This window comes from Stegostoma tigrinum, chromosome 11 (genome assembly GCF_030684315.1).
Source record: "Stegostoma tigrinum isolate sSteTig4 chromosome 11, sSteTig4.hap1, whole genome shotgun sequence".
Lineage (NCBI taxonomy): Eukaryota > Metazoa > Chordata > Chondrichthyes > Orectolobiformes > Stegostomatidae > Stegostoma > Stegostoma tigrinum.
In genome coordinates, this window is record NC_081364.1 from 292,690 (window position 1) to 314,030 (window position 21,341).

Below are 21,341 nucleotides of genomic sequence, written 5' to 3' on the forward strand. Positions count from 1 at the left end.
AGAAAAAGGAAGCATTTGTCAAGGACTGAAGGCTGGGAACACACAAAGCAAGGGTGGAATACAAGGAAAGTCGAAAGAAACTTAAGCAGGGAAACCAGAGGACTAAAAGGGGAATGAAAAGTTGTTGGCCAAGAGGATTAACGAAAATCCAAAGGCTTTTTCTGCATGTATAAAGAACAAGAGGGTAGCCAGGCAGAGGGTTGGCCCACTCCAGGGAAGGGAAATGGGCGAGGTATTAAATAAGTACTTTGCATCAGTATTCACCACAGAGAAGGACTTGGTGAGTAATGAGTCTGGGGAAGAATGTGTAGATAGTTTAGGTCATGTTGAGATCAAAAGGGAGGTGGTATTGGGGGTCTTGAAAAACATCAGACAAGTCCCCAGGGCCTGATGGGATATACCCCAAAATACTGAGAGACAAGGGAGGAAATTAATGGGGCCTTGAGGGAAATCTTTGTATCCTCACTGGCTACAGCGTAAGTCCCAGCGGATTTGAGAATCGTCAATGTTGTTCCTTTGTTTAAGAAGGGTGGTAAGGATAATCCAGCTAATTACAGGCCGGTGAACCTTACGTCAGTGGTAGGGATAATAAAATGTGAGGCTGGATGAACACAGCAGGCCAAGCAGCATCTCAGGAGCACAAAAGCTGACGTTTCGGGCCTCTCTGATGAAGGGTCTAGGCCCGAAACGTCAGCTTTTGTGCTCCTGAGATGCTGCTTGGCCTGCTGTGTTCATCCAGCCTCACATTTTATTATCTTGGAATTCTCCAGCATCTGCAGTTCCCATTATCTCTATTGTCAGTGGTAGGGATATCATTGGAGAGGATTCTTCCAGAGAGGATTTACTCCCACCTGGAAATCAGTGGGCATATTAGCAAAAGGCAACATGGTTTTATGAAGGGGAGGTCGTGTCTCACTAACTTGGTTGAATTTTTTTTTGAGAAAGTGACGAAGATGATCAATGAGGGTAGGGCAGTGGATATTGTCTACATGGACTTCAGTAAGGCCTTTGACAAGTTCCTTCATGGCAGGCTGATACAGAAGGTAAAGTTGCACAGGGTCAGAGGTGAGCTTGCAATCTGGATTAAAAACTAGCTCGGTCACAGAAGGCAATAGACAATAGATGCTGGAGCAGGCCTTTCGGCCCTTCGAGCCAGCACCACAAAGGATAGCAGTGGAAGGGTGCGTTTCTGAATGGAGGGCCGTGACTAGTGGCGTTCCTCGGGGATCAGTGTTGCGACATTTGCTGTTTGTAATTATACATGTATATGAAATGGAGGAGAATGTAGCTGGTCTGATTAGTAAGTTTGTTGATGACACAAAGGTTGGTGGAATTGCGGATCGTGATGAGGACCAACAAAGGACACAGCTGGATATAGATCAGTTGGCGACTTGGGCTGTGAGATGGCAGATAGAGTTTAATCTGGAAAAATGTGAGGTCATGCATTTTGGAAGGTCAAATCCAGATGGGCAATATACAGTAAATGACAGAACGCTTAAGAGTACTGATATGCAGAGGGATCTGGGAGTACAGGTACACAGGTCACTGAAAGTGGCAGCACAGGTGGAGAAGGTAGTCAAACAAGGCATACAGCACGCTTGCCTTCATCAGCCGAGGCACTGAGTTTAAAAACTGGCAGGTGATGTTGCAGCTTTATTGAACCTTGGTTAGGCTGCATTTGGAATATTGTGTTAAATTCTGGTCGCCACAGTACCAGAAGGATGTGGTGGCTTTAGAGAGAGTACAGAAAAGGTTTACCAGGATGTAACTGGTATGGAGAGCATTAGCTATGAGGAGTGATTGGAGAAACATGTTTGATCTCACTGGAATGACGGAGGTTGAGGGACAACCTGATAGAGGTCTACAAGATAATGAAGGGCATGAACAGACTGGATAGTCAGAAGCTTTCGCTCAGGGTAAAAGAGTCAGTTACCAGGGGCCATGGGTTTAAGGCTCGAGGGACAAGGGTTAAAGGTGATGTATGAGGCAAGTTTTTTTTACACAGAGAGTGGTGGGTGCCTGGAATCCGCTGCCAGGGAAGTAGTGAAAGCAGATACAATAGTGACTTTTAAAGAGTGTCTTGACAAATGCATGAACAGGATGGGAATAGAGGGATACGGTCCCTGGAAGGGTTGGGGGGTTTTTAGTTGTGACAGGCAGCATGTCAGTGCAGGCTTGGAGGGCCGAAGGGCCTGTAATTTTCTTTGTTCTAAGTTAATCAAACACTACCTGCTTTTAATTAACGGAGTGAAGAATGTAAAGATAGCTGCCCAAATGGTTGCTTGTGTGTAGACAAATGGGCATGCTGACTGAGAGATAAGAGGAGCTGCAGATGCTGGAGGATCCGAGATAACAAGGTGTGGAGCTGGATGAACACAATAGGCCAAGTAGCATGAGAGGAGCAGGAAGTCTGGCATTTCGGGCCTAGACCCGTCATCAGACCTTTCTGATGAAGGGTCTAGGCCCGAAACATCAGATCCTCAGCTCCTCAGATGCTGCTTGGCCTGCTGTGTTCATCCAGCTCCACACCTTGTTATCTGGGCATGCTCTCCTCTCCACCTATCTTCTTTTCTCTCCATCTTCGGTCCGCCTCCCCCTCTCTCCCTATTTATTCCAGAACCCTCACCCCATCCCCCTCTCTGATGAAGGGTCTAGGCCCGAAACGCCAGCTTTTGTGCTCCTGAGATGCTGCTGGGCCTGCTGTATTCATCCAGCCTCACATTTTATTATCTGGGCATGGTGATTATTTTGTATTATATTACTATGGTGATATCAGTTATTGGGGATTGACGTACCAAGCCACAATGAATCTACATTTGCTGCACAACGTCTTACTGGTTTAGCGTGTGCAGGTGGCTTAGGTGAGGCCAAAGTTCAAGCAGCGAGTATAAAGTCTGGATGTGAGGTCAAAGACTGGGAACTCGAGCAAAGGTCACAAAGCACAGCCAAGTGTTCAGCTGGGGCAGCCTCTTATGATGGAGAGTACAGTGGCTGCAAGCTCTACTGTACTTGGAGTAGGCTGTTGGGGAGTTAGTGTTGATTGCATTGAGGACTTTATCCAGCTTGGCACTCAGCAACTACCACTTCGGTGAACACTGGAAGACTTTTTTAGTTGACTATCCTTCCAGTTATATCTGTAACTTGGCAGTGACATAGCACTGCAAGGTCAAGTTTCTGAATCTGTGTTATCTGCAGATGGCATTTCTACAAAGCACAGTCTTTAATCAATGTGTATTGATTTCCTGTTTATTCATGCATACTTTTCCAAATGTCAATCTATTTTGTTCTGGATTAATAGCTCTAAAGGTTTCGCACCATTGTTGTTAGGCTGACTAACTGGGTTGTTTTAATCCTCCTCTCTTTTTTAAGCATGAATGCAACATTTATTATTCTCCGGCACTATTCAAATCCAAGGAAAATTGGAAGATTTTCACCATAACCTCCAATGTTTCCACCATTTCAACAAATTCCAAAATTCATTGTCACCCAGGTCAGGTACCTTTTTTACATTGACTGCTGTGAATCTTTTAAATACTTCTTTTTATCTATGTATCTAATATCATTATTGCCTCTTTCTCCCTCCTTAGACACTGGCACAAACATCCTCTCTATTGAAGAATCATGCAATTCAATTGTTCCTATCAGTACAGTAACTGAATCTAGAGGTACCACAGCACCTGACAGTCTGGCAGTTTGCTGCAGCAAAGCATTACCTGTTTCTGGTGTCCAATGTCCTTTCCTCGCTCAAGTACTTTGACAAAGAAAACATAGAAACTTTCCTCAATGGGAAGGAAGAGGAATCTGGCCACCAGCGATCCCAGATTATTGACAATGTCATACACACCTGTATCAAAAACCACATATAAGCAACAATGCCAGCAAATTGCAAACACTTGTGCAGTCAGCAGTCCCCTCAAAGTTGGACTCAATGAGATAAGTGACACCAAGAGACATGACCAATTCTCAATGGTCCCAATACACTTGGACAAAGAAGGACATGTTCTATGTTCTAAAAATTTGACTTGGACACCACATCCATAATAATAAGCCAAACAGAGGGATACAAAGGAACTTCTGGAGGCTTGGCACTCCAACCAGAACTCCATAAACAAACACATTGAACTGGACCCAATAATATAAACCACTAAAAAAAACAGAACTGGAAGTGATGCCAATCACCCCAGCAAACTGAGGTATATAAATAACAAGCAGGACAGAGGCACACCAACGCTTCACCAGAGGCACAATGACAATGTTACCTAACAGTATGACAAAATGTCTGCAATCAAACACACCGGCTCAGTGAGCAGGTCTACAACGTCATCCCGAGCTACAAATCTTCTCAAAAACTTTAAACAACATTAACTAAGGGATAGATGGATATTTTCTTATGAATTTAACATTACATATTCTGTGACATTTCTCCGTTCCCATTCTCACTGCTTCACAAAAACAATAACCATTTCAGCTGTATGAAGTCAGCAACAGATTGGTACATGTTCTATCCATGAACAGTCAGGAAAATTGTGGCAACAACTGGGCTCCCCTTTAGTCTTAACAAATCCCCTCAACAGAGTCAAAGAGTATGCACAGCACAGAAACAGACGCTTCAGTCCAACTTGTCCATACCCCCCAGATATCCTACATAATCTAGTCCCATTTGCCAGCATTTGGCCCATACCCCTCTAAACCCTTCCTATTCATATACCATCCAGATACCTTTTAAATGTTATAATTTACCAGCCTCCACCACTTCCTCTGGCAGCTGATTCCATACACACCTCACCCTCTTGTTGAAGAAGTTGCCCAGAGGTCCCTTTTAAATCATTCCCCTCTCTGTATTTCCTAATATCCACTCACTAATCCATTCAGGATTGTTCAGCACTTGACCTCCAGGAAAGAGAAACCCACATTTCCCATCTAACGCAGAGTCTGATTTAATGACTGTTAGTTGTGCACAAAACCGTGGAGTGCACTCTCCTTCTACACAACACTCAACCATTGTCTGAAATTAAGTGTTTAATTTCTACCATCTTGGTCTCAAAACCTGGCAATGCTGCCAGTGAGCCAAGGTGTCTTGTTCAAGAGCAGCACCAGATTGCGCTCACTGCAGACTAGCTCCACTGTACTCAGTGAACACTTGTTACACATTCCCTCAGTATAATAGAGAAAAAAACGTTAATAACACTACTGTACACCTTTGTAATAAAGCATTTTAAATTCAACTGGACAGACCATATCAAGAAAATAATGCACATACCTTGATCTCCAAAATTTAACACATTTAGAAAGGTCATGACATATCGCTCACCTGGAATACAAACAGAAAGACAAGGAGATTGGAGAATTTTTGCACACTTATTTAAAACTTTTAACTCTTGTGATGATTCCACAAAAAGCAGAGCTTGATTTCCAGTGGATGGCCCTAGTGAGATGTAACCACACCTAACAGGTTGAAAAATATGTGTTGAAAATAATACTTTAAATAGTGTATTCACTGGAAACAGAGGGCTTTCTTTTTCATCACGGACTGGTTTCAGAGACCTGTTTATTGCAACTGTTGCACTACACGGGAACCTCAGGGCATTGCATGTCTTTTAGATTCAAAGAATGTCTACTGCACAGAAATCAGCCCAATGTGTGTGTTATCTCTTTGAAGGAAGTAATTTGCCTACTGCCTTCTCCTGAAGTTGATGATCAGTTTTGTAGTTTTGTTGACATTGAGAGTGAGGTTGTTATCATTGCACCATGTCACATAGCCTTCTATCTCCTTATTGTAATCCGACTCGTTGTTTGATATCGTCAGCAAACTTGCAGATGGCGTTCATTTGGAATTTAGCAACACAGCTATGGATGTACAGGGAGTACAGTAGGGGGCTGAGAATGCATCCTTGGGGGACCTGTAATGTTCAGGGTTATTGTGAAGGAGGTGCAGTTGCTCATCTTCACTGATGGCAGTCTATGGGCCAGGAAGTTGAGGATCCAGTTGCAGAAGGTGGACCAAGACGTAGGTCTTGGAGTTTTGAGATCAGTCTGGAGGGGATAATGGTGTTGAAGGCAGAGCTATAGTCAAATGAGCAGGAGTCTGTTGTAGGTGTTCTTGTCTAGGAGTCCCAGGGATGGGTGCTGGGGTAGGGAAATGATGTCCGCTTATTTTTATTGAAAACTATAAGGTCTAGAGGGATCTTGGCTCCTCCAGAATCCAGGTAGATGTCTTGAGTTTTGCGGGTAGATGTGGAGAGGACTTTTCCTTTTCTGGAAGCATCTAGAATGACTGGTCACTGTTTAAAAATCAACGGAGATAAGACAACAGCTTTCCTTTGGGGGTTGAGAGTTGTGCAACACTCTTCTTGAAAAGTGGCGTGAACAGAGTCCTTAAATATTGTTAAAGCAGGGGTAGACAGATTCTTGGCATGCAAGGTTATCAGAGGAAGCCAGAACTGTAGATTTGGGGTTACAGTCAGATTTTGTGAGAAGGCTTAGGGGGCCAAATTAACAACGTCTGCTCCATGTTTGTACGTACATATTGAGGTCATAAAGTCAGACTTTCAGGAGCTGGGAGGAAGTTGAAAGGCAGGACCTCAAGAGTGGTCCCACTGCTACACATAGCCAAAGTAGAAATAGGAAGATGGTGATGAACAATCAAATCAAAGTAAAGCATTGCAATGTTAGAAATCTAAAATAAAAACAGTAAGTGGTGATGAAACTCAGTAGGTCCGGCTACAGAGGGTTGAGAGTCTTTGGAACTACTTGCCACAGAGAGCTGTGGGGGCAGAGTCTTTGTGTCAATTTAAGGCTGAGACAGATTCTTGATGATTTGGGGCATCAAGGGCTTTAGGGAAAGGGCAGGGAAGTGGATTTGAGGATTGCAGCAGGGTTAAGGAACCAAACAACCTACTCGCGCTCCTATTTGTTATGGTATTATTACATCCACAAGGAGAGAAATAGTTAATGTTTCAAGTCCAAGCACTCTTCTTTGGAGAACAGTTATTCAATACAAAATATTAACTCTGCTTCTCTTTCCAGAGATAGTGCAAGAACTGTAGAATATTCCGGCATTTTCTGTTTTTACGTTAGGCAGGAATGGTGCTTGCTTTAAGCAAGGTAGACTATTGGGATATTGCAGCCAGTACTGACTTATAGAAGTAGAAAAGATGAATAAGATTCTGGATGTGTATTTTGGGCAGGAATAAAGGAGGAATTTGTACCTTACCGGGGAGGCAACTACCCACTGGCATTATTGCCGGACTATTAATTCTGAGACCCATGTAATGTTCTGGGGACTCAAGTTCAAATCTCACCACAGCAGTTGGTGGAGTTCGAATTCAATCAAAATAAAACTGGAATTAACAGTCTAATGATAACCATGAATCCACTGTCAATTGTGGGAAAAAATCCATCTGGTTCACTAATGTCCTTTAGGGAGGGTAACTGCCATCCTTTTCTGATCTGGCCAGACCAACAGCAATGTCTTTGACTCTTAACTGCCCTCTGGGCAATTAGGGATGGGCAATAAATGCTGGCCTAGCCAGTGACATCCTCACCCTATGAACAAATTAATTAAAAAATAGATAGCAGCAGGCTAAAAAGTACTATGAGAAATGCAAAGAGAAAACTATAATGTGGTTCAATGTTGTGTCCAACTCGGAGGCATGGGTACAGCAGGGACAGGAACGGTTGTTGCAGGTTCTGGGGTTTAGACGTTTCAGTAAGATCAGGGAAGGTGGTAAAAGAGGGACAGGTGTGGCATTATTACTCAGGGATCGTATTACAGTGGCAGAAAGGACGTTTGATGAGGACTCATCTACTGAGGTAGTATAGGCTGAGGTTAGAAACAGGAAAGGAGAGGTCACCTTGTTGGGAGTTTCCTATAGGCCTCTGAAAAGTTCCAGAGATGTAAAGGAATGGACTGCCAAGATGATTCTGGATAGGAGGGAAGGTAACAGGGTAGTTGTTATGGGGGACTTTAACTTTCCAAATATTGACTGGAAACACTATAGGTTGAGTACGCTAGATGGGTCAGTTTTTGTCCAATGTGCGCAGGAGTTTCCTGACACAGTATGTAGACAGGCCAACAAGAGGTGAGGCCACATTGGATTTGGTTCTGGGTAATGAACTAGGCCAGGTGTTAGATTTGGAGGTAGGCGAGCACTTTGGTGATAGTGACCACAGTTCAGTTACGTTTACTTTAGCAATGGAAAGGGATAGGTATATACTGCTGGGCAAGAGTTATAGCTGTGGGAAAGGCAATTATGAGGCGATTAGGCAAGATTTAGGATGCATAGGATGGGGAAGGAAACTGCAGGGGCTGGACACAATTGAAATGTGGAGCTTGTTCAAAGAACAGCTACTGCATGTCCTTGATAAGTATGTACCTGTCAAGCAGGGAGGAAGTGGTCGAGAGAGGGAACCGTAGTTTACTAAACAAGTTGAATCTCTTGTTAAGAGGAAGAAGGAGGCTTTTGCAAAGATGATGCATGAAGGCTCAGTTAGGGGACTTGAGAATTACAAGTTAGCCAGGAAGGGCTTAAAGAGAGAGCTAGGAAGAATCAGGAGGGGACATGAGAGGTCTTTGGCAAGTAGGATCAAGGAAAACCCTGAAGCTTTCTATAGGTATGTCAGGAATAAAAGAATGATGAGAGCAAGATGAGTGCCAGTCAAGGACAGTAGTGGGAAGTTGTGCGTGGAGTCCAAAGAGATAGGAGAGGTGCCAAATGAATATTTTTCGTCAATATTCACACAGGAGACAATGTTGTCGAGGAGAATACTGAGATACCAACTATGAGACCAGACGGAATTGAGGTTCACAAGGAGGAGGTGTTAGCAATTCTGGAAGATGTGAAAATAGATAAGTGCCCTGGGCCGGATGAGATGTATCCTAGAATTCTCTGGGAAGCTAGGGAGGAGTTTACAGAGCCTTTGGCGTCATTGTCTACAGGAATAGTGCCAGAAGACTGGAGGACAGTAAATGTTGTCCCCTTGTTCAAGAAGAGGAGGAGGGATAATCCTGGTAATTACAGACCAGTGAGCCTTACTTTGGTTGTGGGTAAAGTGTTGGAAAGGATTATAAAAGATAGGATTTATAATCATCTAGAAAGGAATAATTTGGTTCGGGTTAGTCAACACAGTTTTGTGAAGGGTAGGTCGTGCCTCAGAAACCTTATTGAGTTCTTTGAGAAGGTGACCAAACAGGTGGATGAGGGTAAAGTGGTTGATGTGGTGCATATGGATTTCAGTAAAGCGTTTGAAAAGGTTCCCCATGGTAGGCTATTGCAGAAAATATGGAGGCACGGGATTGAGGGTGATGTAGCGGTTTGGGTCAAAAATTGGCTAGTTGGAAGAAGACAGAGGGTAGTGGCTGGTGGGAAATGTTCATCCTGGAGTTCAGTTACTAGTGGTGTACTGCAAGGCTCTGTTCTGGGGCCACTGCTGTTTGTCATATTTATAAATGACCTGGATGAGGGTGTAGAAGGATGGGTTAGTAAATTTGTAGATGACACTAACGTTGGTGGAGTTGTGGATAGTGCGGAAGGATGTTGCAGGTTACAGATGGATGTAGAGAAGCTGCAGAGATGGGCTGAGAGGTGGCAAATGGAGTTTAATGCGGAAAAGTGTGAGGTGATTCACTTTGGAAGGAGTAACAGGAATAGAAAGTACTGGGCTAATGGTAAGATTCTTGGTAGTGTGGATGAGCAGAGAGATCTCGGTGTCCATGTACATAGATCCCTGAAAGTTGCCACCCAGGTTGATAGGGTTGTTAAGAAGGCGTACGGTGTGTTAGGTTTTATTGGTAGAGGGATTGAGTTTCAGAGCCATGAGGTCATGTTGCAGCTGTACAAAACTCTGGTGCGGCCACACTTGGAGCATTGTGTACAGTTCAGGTTGCCGCATTATAGAAAGGTTGTGGAAGCATTGGAAGGGGTGGAGAGGAGATTTATCAGGATGTTGCCTGGTATGGAGGGAAGGTCTTACAAGGAAAGGCTGAGGGACTTGATGCTGTTTACGTTTGAGAGAAGAAGGTTAAGAGGTGACCTAATAGAGACAAAGCAAGATGATCAGAGGATTAGATAGGGTGGACAGTGAGAGCCTTTTTCCTTGGATGGTGATGGCTAGCACGAGGGGACATAGCTTTAAATTGAGGGGTAATAGTTATCGGACAGGTGTCAGAGATAGGTTTTCTCCTCAGAGAGTAGTAAAGGCGTGGAATGCCCTGCCAGCAACAGTAGCAGACTCGCCAAGTTTAAGGGCATTTAAATGGTCATTGGATAAACACATGGATGATAATGGAATAGTGTAGGCTAGTTGGGCTTCAGATTGGTTTCACAGGTTGGTGCAACATCGAGGGACGAAGGGTCTGTACTGGGCTGTAGTGTTTTATGTACGACTGTAAATACACAACATGTGGTCCAAAAAACAGCACAAAACAGGGCTTTTGGCCCACAAAGTCCGTGCCGACACATGATGCTTTTCTAAACTGAAAAGATTTTGCCACGATATGGTCCGTATCCCTTTATTCCCTGCCTATTTATGTATCTGTCAAGATGCCTGCTAAATGCTGCTATTGTATCTGCCTCCACCACCTCTTCTGTCACAGAACATAGAACATGACAGCACGGTACAGGCCCTTCGGCCCTCACTGTTGTGCTGACCTGTGAAACCAATCTGAAGCCCATCTCACCTATACTATTCCATTATCATCCATATGTTTATCCAATGACCATTTAAATGCCCTTAAAGTTGGCGAGTCTACTACTGTTACAGGCCGGGCATTCCACGCCCTTACTACTCTGAGTAAAGAATCGACCTCTGACATCTGCCTAATTTCTATCACCCCTCAATTTAAAGCTATGTCCCTTCACGCTACCCATCACCATCCAAGGAAAAAGGCTTTCACTGTCCACCCTATTTAATCCTCTGATCATCTTGTATGTCTCTATTAAGTCATCTCTTAACCTTCTGCTCTCTAACGAAAACAGCCTCAAGTCCCTCAGCCTTTCCTCATAAGACCTTCCCTCTACACCAGGCAACATCCTCGTAAATCTCCTCTGCACCCTTTCCAATGCTCCCACATCCTTCCTATAATAAAGAACAAAAAACAAAGAAAATTACAGCACAGGAACAGGCCCTTCAGCCCTCCAAGCCTGTGCCGATCAAGATCCTCTGTCTAAACCTGTCATCTATTTTCTAAAGGTTTGTATCCCTTTGCTCCCTGCACATCCATGTACCTATCCCGATCCATCTGAAAAGATACTATCGTGTCAGCATCTACTAACTCTGCTGGCAACGCGTTTGAGGCACACACCACCCTCTGCATAAAGAACTTTCCACACCTATCTCCCATAAACTTTCCTCCTCTCACTTTGAACTCATGACCCCTAGTAATTGAGTCCCCCACTCTGGGAAAAAGCTTTTTGCTATCCTCCTTGTCAATACCCCTCATGATTTTGGAGACCTCAAATCAGGTCCCCCCTCAATCTCCGTCTTTCTAATGAAAATAATCCTAATCTACTCAACCTCTCTTCATAGCTAGCATCCTTCATACCAGGCAACATCCTGGCAAACCTCCTCTGCACCCTCTCCAAAGCATCCACATCCGTTTGGTAATGTGGCGACCAGAACTGTATGCAGTACTCTAAATGTGGCCGATCCAAAGTCTTATACAACTGTAACATGACCTGCCAACTCTTGTACTCAATACCCCGTCTGATGAAGGAAAGCATGCCGTATGCCTTCTTGACCACTCTATTGACTCGCATTGCCACCTTCAGGGAACAATGGACCTGAACACCCAGATCTCTCTGTACATCAATTTTCCCTAGGACTTTTCCATTTACTGTATAGTTTGCCCTTGAATTAGATCTTCCAAAATGCATCACCTCGCATTTGCCCGGATTGAACTCCATCTGCCATTTACCTGCCCAACTCTCCAATCTATCTATATTCTGCTGCAATCTCTGACAGTCCCCTTCACTATCTGCTACTCCACCAATCTTAGTGTCATCTACAAACTTGCTAATCAGACCACCTATACCTTCCCCCAAATCATTTACACATATCACAAACAACAGTGGTCCCAGCACAGATCCCTGTGGAACACCACTGGTCACGGGTCTCCAATTTGAGAAACTCCTTCCACTACTACTCTCTGTCTCCTTTTGCCTAGCCATTTTTTTATCCATCTAGCTAGCACACCCTGGACCCTATGCGACTTCACTTTCTCCATCAGCCTGTCAAGGGGAACCTTATCAAACACCTTCCTGAAGTCCATGTATATAACATGTATAGCCTTTCCCTCATCAATCAACTTTGTCACTTCCTCAAAGAATTCTATCAAGTTGGTAAGACATCACCTTCCCTGCACAAAACCATGCTGCCTATCACTAATAAGCCCATTTTCTTCCAAACGGGAATAGATCCTATCCCTCAATATCTTCTCCAGCAGCTTCCCTACCACTGACGTCAGGCTCACCGGTTGATAATTACCTGGATTATCCCAGCTACACTTCTTAAACAAGGGGACAACATTAGCAATTCTCCAGTCCTCCTAGAACTCACCAGTGTTTAAGGATGCTGCAAAGATATCTGATAAGGCCCCGGCTATTTCCTCTCTTGCTTCCCTCATCAACCTGGGATAGATCCCATCTGGACCTTGGGACTTGTCCATCTTAATGCCTTTTAGGATATCTTCCTCCCTACATCTGCCAACTTGACCTGGAGTAATCAAACATCTATCCCTAACCTCAACATCCATCATGTCCCTCTCCTTGGTGAATACCGTTGCAAAGTACTCGTCAAGAATGTCACCCATTTTCTCTGACTCAACATATAACTTTTCTTCTTTGTCCTTAAGTGGGCCAATCCTTTTTCTAGTTACCCTCTTGCTCTTTATATATGAATAAAAGGCTTTGGGATTTTCCTTAACCATGTTTGTTAAAGATATCTCATGTCCCCTTTTAGCCCTCTTAATTCCTTGTCAGATTCGCCCTATATTCCCGATATTCTTCCAAAGCTTTGTCTATCTTCAGTCACCTAGACTTTATGTGTGCTTCCTTTTTCCTCTTAGCTCGTCTCACAATTTACCTGTCATCCATGGATCCCTAATCTTGCCATTTCTATCCTTCATTTTCATAGGAGCACGTCTCTCTTGCACAGTAATCAACCTCTCTTTAAAAGCCTCCCACATAGCAAATGTGGACTTACCTTCAGTTTCTGCCAATCTATATTCCCCAGATACTGCCGAATTTTGGTATAGTTGGCCTTCCCCCAGTTTAGAACTCTTCTTTTAGAGCCACTCTCATCTTTGTCCATGAGTACTGTAAAACTTACGGAATTGTGGTCACTATTTCCAAAGTCGACCCCTACTGTAATTTCAACCAGCTGGCTGGGCTCATTCCCCAGCACCAGGTCCAGTATGGCCCCTTCCCGAGTTGGATTACATACATAGTGCTCTAGAAAACCCTCATGGATGCTCCTTACCAATTCTGCTCCATCTTGACCCCTAACATGAAGTGAATCCCAGTCCATGTTGGGAAAATTAAAATCTCCCATCACCACCACCCTGTTGCTCCTACATCTTTCCATAACGTGTTTACATATTTTTACCCCTATCTCACACTCGCTGTTGGGAGGCCGGTAGTACAGCCCCAACATTGTTACTGCACCCTTCCCATTTCTGAGTTCTGCCCATATTGCCTCACTACTTGAGTCCTCCACAGTGCCCTCCTTCAGTACGGCTGTGATATCGTCTTTGACCAGTAATGCAACTCCTCCACCCCTTTTGCCTCCCTCTCTGTACCGCCTGAAGCATTGATATCCTGGGACAACTAATTGCCGATCATGTCCTTCCCTCAACCAAGTCTCAGTAATAGCAATAACATCATAATCCCAGGTACCGATCCAAGCCCTAAGTTCATCTGCCTTATCTACTGCACTTCTCACATTTAGACAAATGTACCTCAGACCACCTGTCTCTTTGTGTTCATCATCTGCTCCCTGACTACTATTCCCTTTAGTCACGCTGACTCCATTATCGAGTTCCCTACAGGCTTTAGTTACTACCTCCTTTCTGTCCAATATTTGGTTCCCATCCCCCTGCCACATTAGTTTAAACCCTCCCCAACAGCGTTAGCAAAAGCATGCCCAAGGACATTGGTTCCATCCAGCCCAGGTGTCAACTGTTCAATTTGTAATAGTCCCACCTTCCCCAGAACCGGTCCCAATGTCCTAAAAATCTGAACCCCTCCCTCCTGCACCTTCCTTACCACGTTTCTTAAATAGTGGCATCTCGTTAGCTAACCTCCAGTCTTACGGCACCTCACCAGTGGCTATCAATGATACAAGTATCTCAGCAAGTGGCCATACAATCTCTTCCCTCACTTCCCACAGGGCTCTAGGATACACCTGATCAGATCCTGGGGATTTATTCATCTCTGTGTGTTTTAAGACATTCAGCGCTCCTCCTCTGTGATCCCTCTGTATGTTAAGGGTTTGTCATTTGCTTTATACCTCCCTCCTGAATTAAGCCTTGCAAAATGCATCACTTTGCATTTGTCTGGACAAAATTCCATTGCCATTTCTCTGTCCAAGTCTCAAATCTGCCTTTCTTCCACCTGTATCCTCTGACAATCTTCCCTTTTTATCTGTAGATTCCCCCAATTTTTGTGCTACCCCCAAATGTGCTAATCAGACATAGATACATAGAATATGTGAGAAGGAGGAGGCCGTTTGGCCCTTTGAGCCTGTTCTGCCATTCTTCATGATCCTGGCTGATTGTCCAACTCAATAGCCTAATCCTGCTTTCTCCCCATAACCTTTCATCCCATTCGCTCCAAGTGCTATATCTAGCCGCCTCTTGAATACATTCAATGTTTTGACATCAACTACTTCCTGCGGTAATGAATTCCACAGACTGACCACTCTTTGGGTGAAAAAAATGTCTCCTCGTATATGGTCTACCCAGAATCCTCATACTGTGACCCCTGGTTCTAGACACATTCACCATCGGGAACATCCTCCCTGCATCTACCCTGTCTAGTCATGTTAGAATTTTGTAAGCATCTATGAGATCCCCTCATTTGTCTTAACTCCAGTGAAAACAATCCCAGCCTAGTCAATCTCTCCTCGTACGTCAGTCCCGCCATCCCCGGAATCAGCCTGGTAAACCTTCACTGCACTCCCTCAAGAGCAAGAGCATTCTTTCTCAAAAAAGGAGACCAAAGCTACACACAATATTCCAGGTGTGGTCTCACCAAGGCCCTGTATAACTGCAACACATCCCTATTGCTGTACTCGAAACCTCTGGCGATCAAGGCCAACATACCATTTGCTTTCTTTACCGCCTGCTGCAGCTACATGCTTACCTTCAGTGACTGGTGCACAAGGACACCCAGGTCCCACTACACACTCCCCACTCCCAATTTACAGCCATTCAGGTAGCAATCTGCCTTCTTGTTTTTTCTTCCAAAGAGAATAATCTCATATTTATCACCTACATCCTCCTCTAAAACATTTGTATATATTACAAAAAAAACAGGGATCCCAGCACTAACCCCTGTGGAACACCACTGGTCACAGATCTCTCGTCAGAAAAACACCTTTCCACTACTACACTCTGTCTTCTATGACCAAACCAGTTCTGTACCCATTTTACCAGCTCACCACAGATCCCGTATGACTTCACCTTCTCCCTCAGCCTGCCATGAGGAACCTTGTCAGTGACCTTGCTACTGTCCATGTAGATAATATCCGCTACCTTGCCGTCATCAACCACCTTTATCACTTTCTCAAAAAACTCAATTTTGTGAGACATGACCTCCCCACACAAATCCATGCTGCCTATCATTAATAAGTCCATATTTTTCAAAACTATGAGTAAGTCCTGTCCTTAAGAATCTTCTCTAATAACTTCCCTATCAATGACATAAGACTCACCAGCATCTAATTTCCCAGATTATCCCTGTTGTCCTTCTTAAACAAATGAAGGATAGTGTCCATTCTCCAGTCCTCTGGGATCTCTGCTGTGAGTAAAGAAGATATAAATATTTCATACAAGGCCCTAGAAATTTCCTCCCTCAACTCCCTCAGAATTCTGGGATAGATCCCACTAGGTCCTGGGGACTTGTCTACCTTAATGCTTTCCAAAACACCTTGTATCTCCTCTTTTTTCATATCAACATGCCCCAGGATATCAATACACCCCTCTCCAGACTCATCATCCAACATGCCCTTCTCCTTTATGAATACCAATGCCAACTATTTTTGAAGGAACTTACCCACATACTCCACTCTCTGCATAAATTCCCTCCTTTGTCTTTGAGTTGACCCACCTTTTCCCAAGGTACCTTCTTGCTCCCTATATACATACAAAACACTGTGAGATTTTCCTTAATTCAGTTCGTTAAAGCCATTTCATGGCCTCTTTTAGCCCTCCTAATTCCTTATTTAAAATTTTATTGCTTTCTTTCTATTCTTCGAGGGCTCTGCCTGTATTCAGTTTCCTAACTTTTTATGTACGCCTCCTTTTCCATTTTGGCTAATCTCACAATTTCTCGTCATTCAAAGTTTCTGAATGTTGTCATCCTTGTCCTTTATTCTCATAGGAACATGCTGGTCCTGAACTCTAACCAACAGGGCTTCCAAAGATTCCCACATACCAGATGTGGATTCTTCCTCAAACAGCCAGTCTGAATTGACATTCCCCAGTTCCTGCATAATATTGTGATGGTTAGCCTTCTTCCAATTTACTTTCACCTAAGGACCACTCTTATCTATATTCTTAAGTTGCTTAAAACTAAGTATGATCATTTCTCCCAAAATTCTCCCCCACTGAAACTTTGGTTGTCTGACCAGGTTCATTCCCCTTTTCTGAAGAAGGGTCTAGGCCTGAAATGTGAGCCTTCCTGCTCCTCTGAAGCTGCTTGGCCTGCTGTGTTCATCCAGCTCTACACCTCGTTATCTCTTACCATAACAACCTTGTTTTTACATTTTCTATAATCTGTCTACATATCTGTTCCTTTATCTCTGACTGGCTATTGGGAGGCCTGTGGTACAACCCCTTCAAATAAGAGTATCTTCTTATTCCTGAGCTCTATCCTTATGACTTCACTTGGTGAATCCTCCAAGATGCCCTCAGTACAGCTGTAATATTCTCCCTTATCAGTAACATACCTCTTTTACATTCCTCTCTATCTTGCCCGAAATATCTAAATCAGGAATGTTAAGCTGCTAGGCTTGTCCCTCTCTCAACAAAGTCTCTGTTATAGCTACAACATCATAGTTATATATATTAATCCAAGCTCTAATGTTCATCTGCCTTACCTGTCATAGTCCACACATTAAAACAAATACACATTAGACCATCAGTCCCAACACGTTCAATAACATCTCTCTGTCTGTTGCTCCTCTTAGCCTTACTCACCTTAGTCTCCAACTCCTCCTTTGTCATTTCACTTGTTGACCTTCTGCACCCATTCCCAAACTCCTGCCACACTAGTTCAAATGACACTAGCAAATGTCCCTGCCAGGATACTGGTGCCCCTCCAGTTTAAGTACAACCTGTCCTAATTCAGGACTCAGTTGTCCTGGAAGTGATTCCGATGATCCACATACCTGAAGCCCTCCTGCCTACATCAGCACTTTGGCAATGTATTTAACTATTCCTATTCCTAGCCTCACTGGTAACAAAAAATGTCAGAGAGTTTCAAGCACAAACAGCAGTATGCAACCATGTGTGGCAACAATGGAAATTAAGCTTAAAATAGTAAGAACTCGGCATTTAAACAAGGATACAAACTGTCTGAAAATATAGAGAAAGATAAAAGGGTTGTGGGATGACAGTAATAAATAAGAAAACATTGTAATGTTGAAAAGAGAGGGCATGTCCCTGAGGGGAAAATAACAGAGTCCAATTGGTTACAACAGAGAAGCAAAAAGTGTAAGACCACACTTATTTGTGTATTCAATACACCTCCAAAAATGTCAGGGAGAAATGGAATGCAAGGAATTCATCGAGTTGTGCAAGAACTATACAGCAATGATACTGAGAAATTTTAATTACGCAAATATAAATCGGGATAATGTTGGAGTAACAGGCGAGGAGGGGAGGAACTTTGGAAATGTGTTCAGGAGAATTTGCTCAATTAGTGAATGCTCATTCTTGAGATAATGCTGGTTCTTGTGTTAGAAGTTGCCAAGTGGACCAAATATCAGCGGAAAATAATGGAGTAAGAGAAACAAAGATATTGGGGGGAATGGATTGTGTGGAAATTGAAAGGAAGGTGACTACGGTGGAAAGGGTGGCCATGGTTAGATAGGAACAGTCACTTGATAGCTACAATGCCAGGTTGTCAAAAGTGGGAGTGAAAAAAAACAGCAGAAAAGGCTTGTCTTAACCTGCCTTAAACTTGGCAAAGTTTCTAGCGGATTGAAGACTGCAAATATGGCTCTATCATTGAGGAAAGAGTATATGGAGAGTCCTAGAAGTTACAAACTGATTAGTTTAACACCAGTGTTAAATAAGGTTTTAGAAACAGCTGATACCTGAAAAGATTTAAGGAATGACAACATGGTTTTTTAAAAGCCAGATGACGCTTGACTAATTAAATTAATATTTTGATGAAGTATCAGAGAAAATAGATTAAGAGAATGCAGTCGATATTGTTTGTTGTGGATTTTTGAAAAATTTTTTGACGAGTTTTTTTCATGCAAAAGGTTGGTTAACAAATTTGAGATTTGAAATTGGAGGGCCAGTGTGCGGTGGATTAAAAAAAAATAGCTTTAGGAGAGAACACAGCAAGTCATGGTAGATAAATCAAAGTGTCAGAGAAAATCAGGTCTGGCAGCATCAGTAAAGAATGAAAAACAGAGTTAACATTTAAAGTCTGATATGACTCTTATTCAAATCCAAAGAAATGGGATTGAAACATAAACTGTTTCTTCATCACCACCTTTTTATACTTCTCCGGTATCCACAGCATGGTGGGTGATTGTTTCAACTTGGTTCTTGGGAAATAGAGTAAAATTTCAAAACTCAGCAATGATGCCAAACTTGGAAAAGTAACAAAATAGAGAGGTTTCATTCAAGACACTGAGCACATTGGAAGACCACACTGGGTACACAGGGGGTCCCTGGAGACAGCATACAAAACCCAAACAGCTCATCTGTTCAAGCCTTCAAGCACAAACTGCTCTATATGTGAGAGTTAGCAAACAGCACATTGGACTTATTGGAATTCTCAGAACTCATTGAACAGGAGTGAAATCAAATCATTCTTGATACATAGAAGTCAGAGGCTAATGCATTTGGGCACATGGAATAGGGAGAGGCAATATAGACTTAATGACATAATCCTTCAGATTGTTCAGCGACAGTGACCTGAGGGTGGATTTGTATTAATCTTTGAAGGCGGCAGGACATACTAAAAGTGGTTATCATAGCATATGGGGTCTTTGGCTTCATAAATAGAGGCTGAGCACAAAATCAGCAAAGCTATGCTAATCAGAGGACAACCAGAATATTACATCCAGTTGCAGTCACTGCATTTTAGGAAAGACGTGATGATCCTCGAGAGGGTGCAAAGGAAATTTATTGGATTAGTTCCAGGGATAGGCGGTATTAGTAAATAGCAGAGGTTGAAGTGGGAATGCAAAAAAGCATGTTTTGTTTTATACAGAGAGTGGTAATTAGGTGCTTAAGATGGACAAGAATGCAGACAGCACACCTGCCTTCATCGGCTGGGGCACAGAATAAAAAAGCTGGCAAGTTATGTTACAGCTGTACAAAACTTGAGTTAGGCCACGTATGGAATAAACAAAGAACAAAGAATAAAGAACAAAGAAAATTACAGCACAGGAACAGGCCCTTCGGCCCTCCAAGCCTGCGCTGATCAAGATCCTCTGTCTAACCTGTCATCTATTTTCTAACAGTCTGTGTCCATTTGCTCCCTGCCCATCCATGTACCTGTCCAAATATATCTTAAAAGACGCTAACATGTCTGCATCTACCACCTCCGCTGGCAACGCGTTTCAGGCACCCACCACCCTCTGTGTAAAGAACTTTCTACGCATATCTCCCTTAAACTTCTCTCCTCTCACCTTGAACTCATGACCCCTAGTAATTGAGTCCCCCACTCTGGGAAAAAGCTTTTTGCTATCCACCCTGTCTATACCCCTCATGATTTTGTAGGCTGTGTACATTTCTGATCACTACACAATCAGAAGGATGTGGATGCTTTGGAGAGGGTGCAGAGGTTGGATAAACTCGGATTATTTTCACTGGAAAGACAGAGGCTGAGGGGAGGCCTGATAGAGGTCCAAAATTATGAAAGGCATAGTTCGGGTGGATAGTAAAAGGCAGGGAGGAAAGGTCAACTACAAGAGAACAAGGTAAGCGGGGGCGGAATATTTTGGTGAGAAGTGTGGCAAAAATTTTTCACATAGCGGGTGGTGGGTGTCTAGAACGCACTGCCAATGGAGGAGATGTAAGCAGGCATGTTAGTAACATTCAAGGCATATCTTGATAGGTGCATGATGCAGAGGCGAGCAGAGAGATAGAAACCACATTTGGGCAATATGTAGCAGGTCAAATAGGGATTCGCGGGCTTGGTGGGCAGAAGGGTCCATTCCTGTGCTGTATTGAATTGTACCATATTGTAATAACCTAGAACCAGCTGCCAATGAAGAATTCAGATACGAGGTCAATCAATGATTTCCAAAGGAAATTGGATGGATATTTCGACAAAACAAACTGACAAGGTTATAGTAATTGAACCAAGTTGAAGGATTAACTGAATTGCTCTGTGTGGAACTAGCATACTCAATTGGCCAAATGACTTCCCTTTGTGCTATAAATGTCTCTATGACTAAGTTACTCTAATATATTTTCTTTACTGGCATTAAGAATATTACATTTCTCACCCTAAGGAACTTTTTGGATACCTTCTATTTTTGATACATAACTTGTGGCTTCTATACTGTGAACAAGGTCAGAAATCACACGACACCAGGTTATAGTCCAACAGGGATAGTAAGAACTGCCGAAGTTGCAGTCTGAGATAACACAGTGTGGAGCTGGAGGAACGCAGAAGGCCAGGCACCATCGGAGGAGCAGGAAAGCCGACATTTTGGGTCGAGACCCTTCTTCAGAAATGGAGGAGGAGAAGGGGGCTCTGAAATAAAGAGAGAGAAGGGGATGGTAATAGCAAGTAGATAGTGGAGCGGATAGGTGGGAGAGAAGACAGACAGGTCAAGGAGGCGGGGATGATGCTGGAGGAACAGCCCCTCATATTCCACCTTGGAAGCCTACAACCCAATGGACTCAATATAGACTTTACTCGCTTCAAAAT

The 21,341-nt window shown here is 43.3% G+C and overlaps 1 protein-coding gene across 2 annotated transcripts in view; it reads right to left on the bottom strand.

The window, feature by feature from the left end:
* Positions 1 to 21,341, bottom strand: part of rft1 (RFT1 homolog) — a 93,941-nt gene that overhangs the window by 28,090 nt on the left and 44,510 nt on the right. For both annotated transcript variants that reach the window (XM_059649674.1, XM_059649673.1), the window contains exons 8-9: positions 5,261 to 5,311; positions 3,714 to 3,844 (exon numbers count right to left, since the gene is read on the bottom strand). In XM_059649674.1, the coding sequence (XP_059505657.1) occupies positions 3,714 to 3,844; positions 5,261 to 5,311 (182 nt within the window). The remainder of the gene's footprint in view (positions 1 to 3,713; positions 3,845 to 5,260; positions 5,312 to 21,341) is intronic.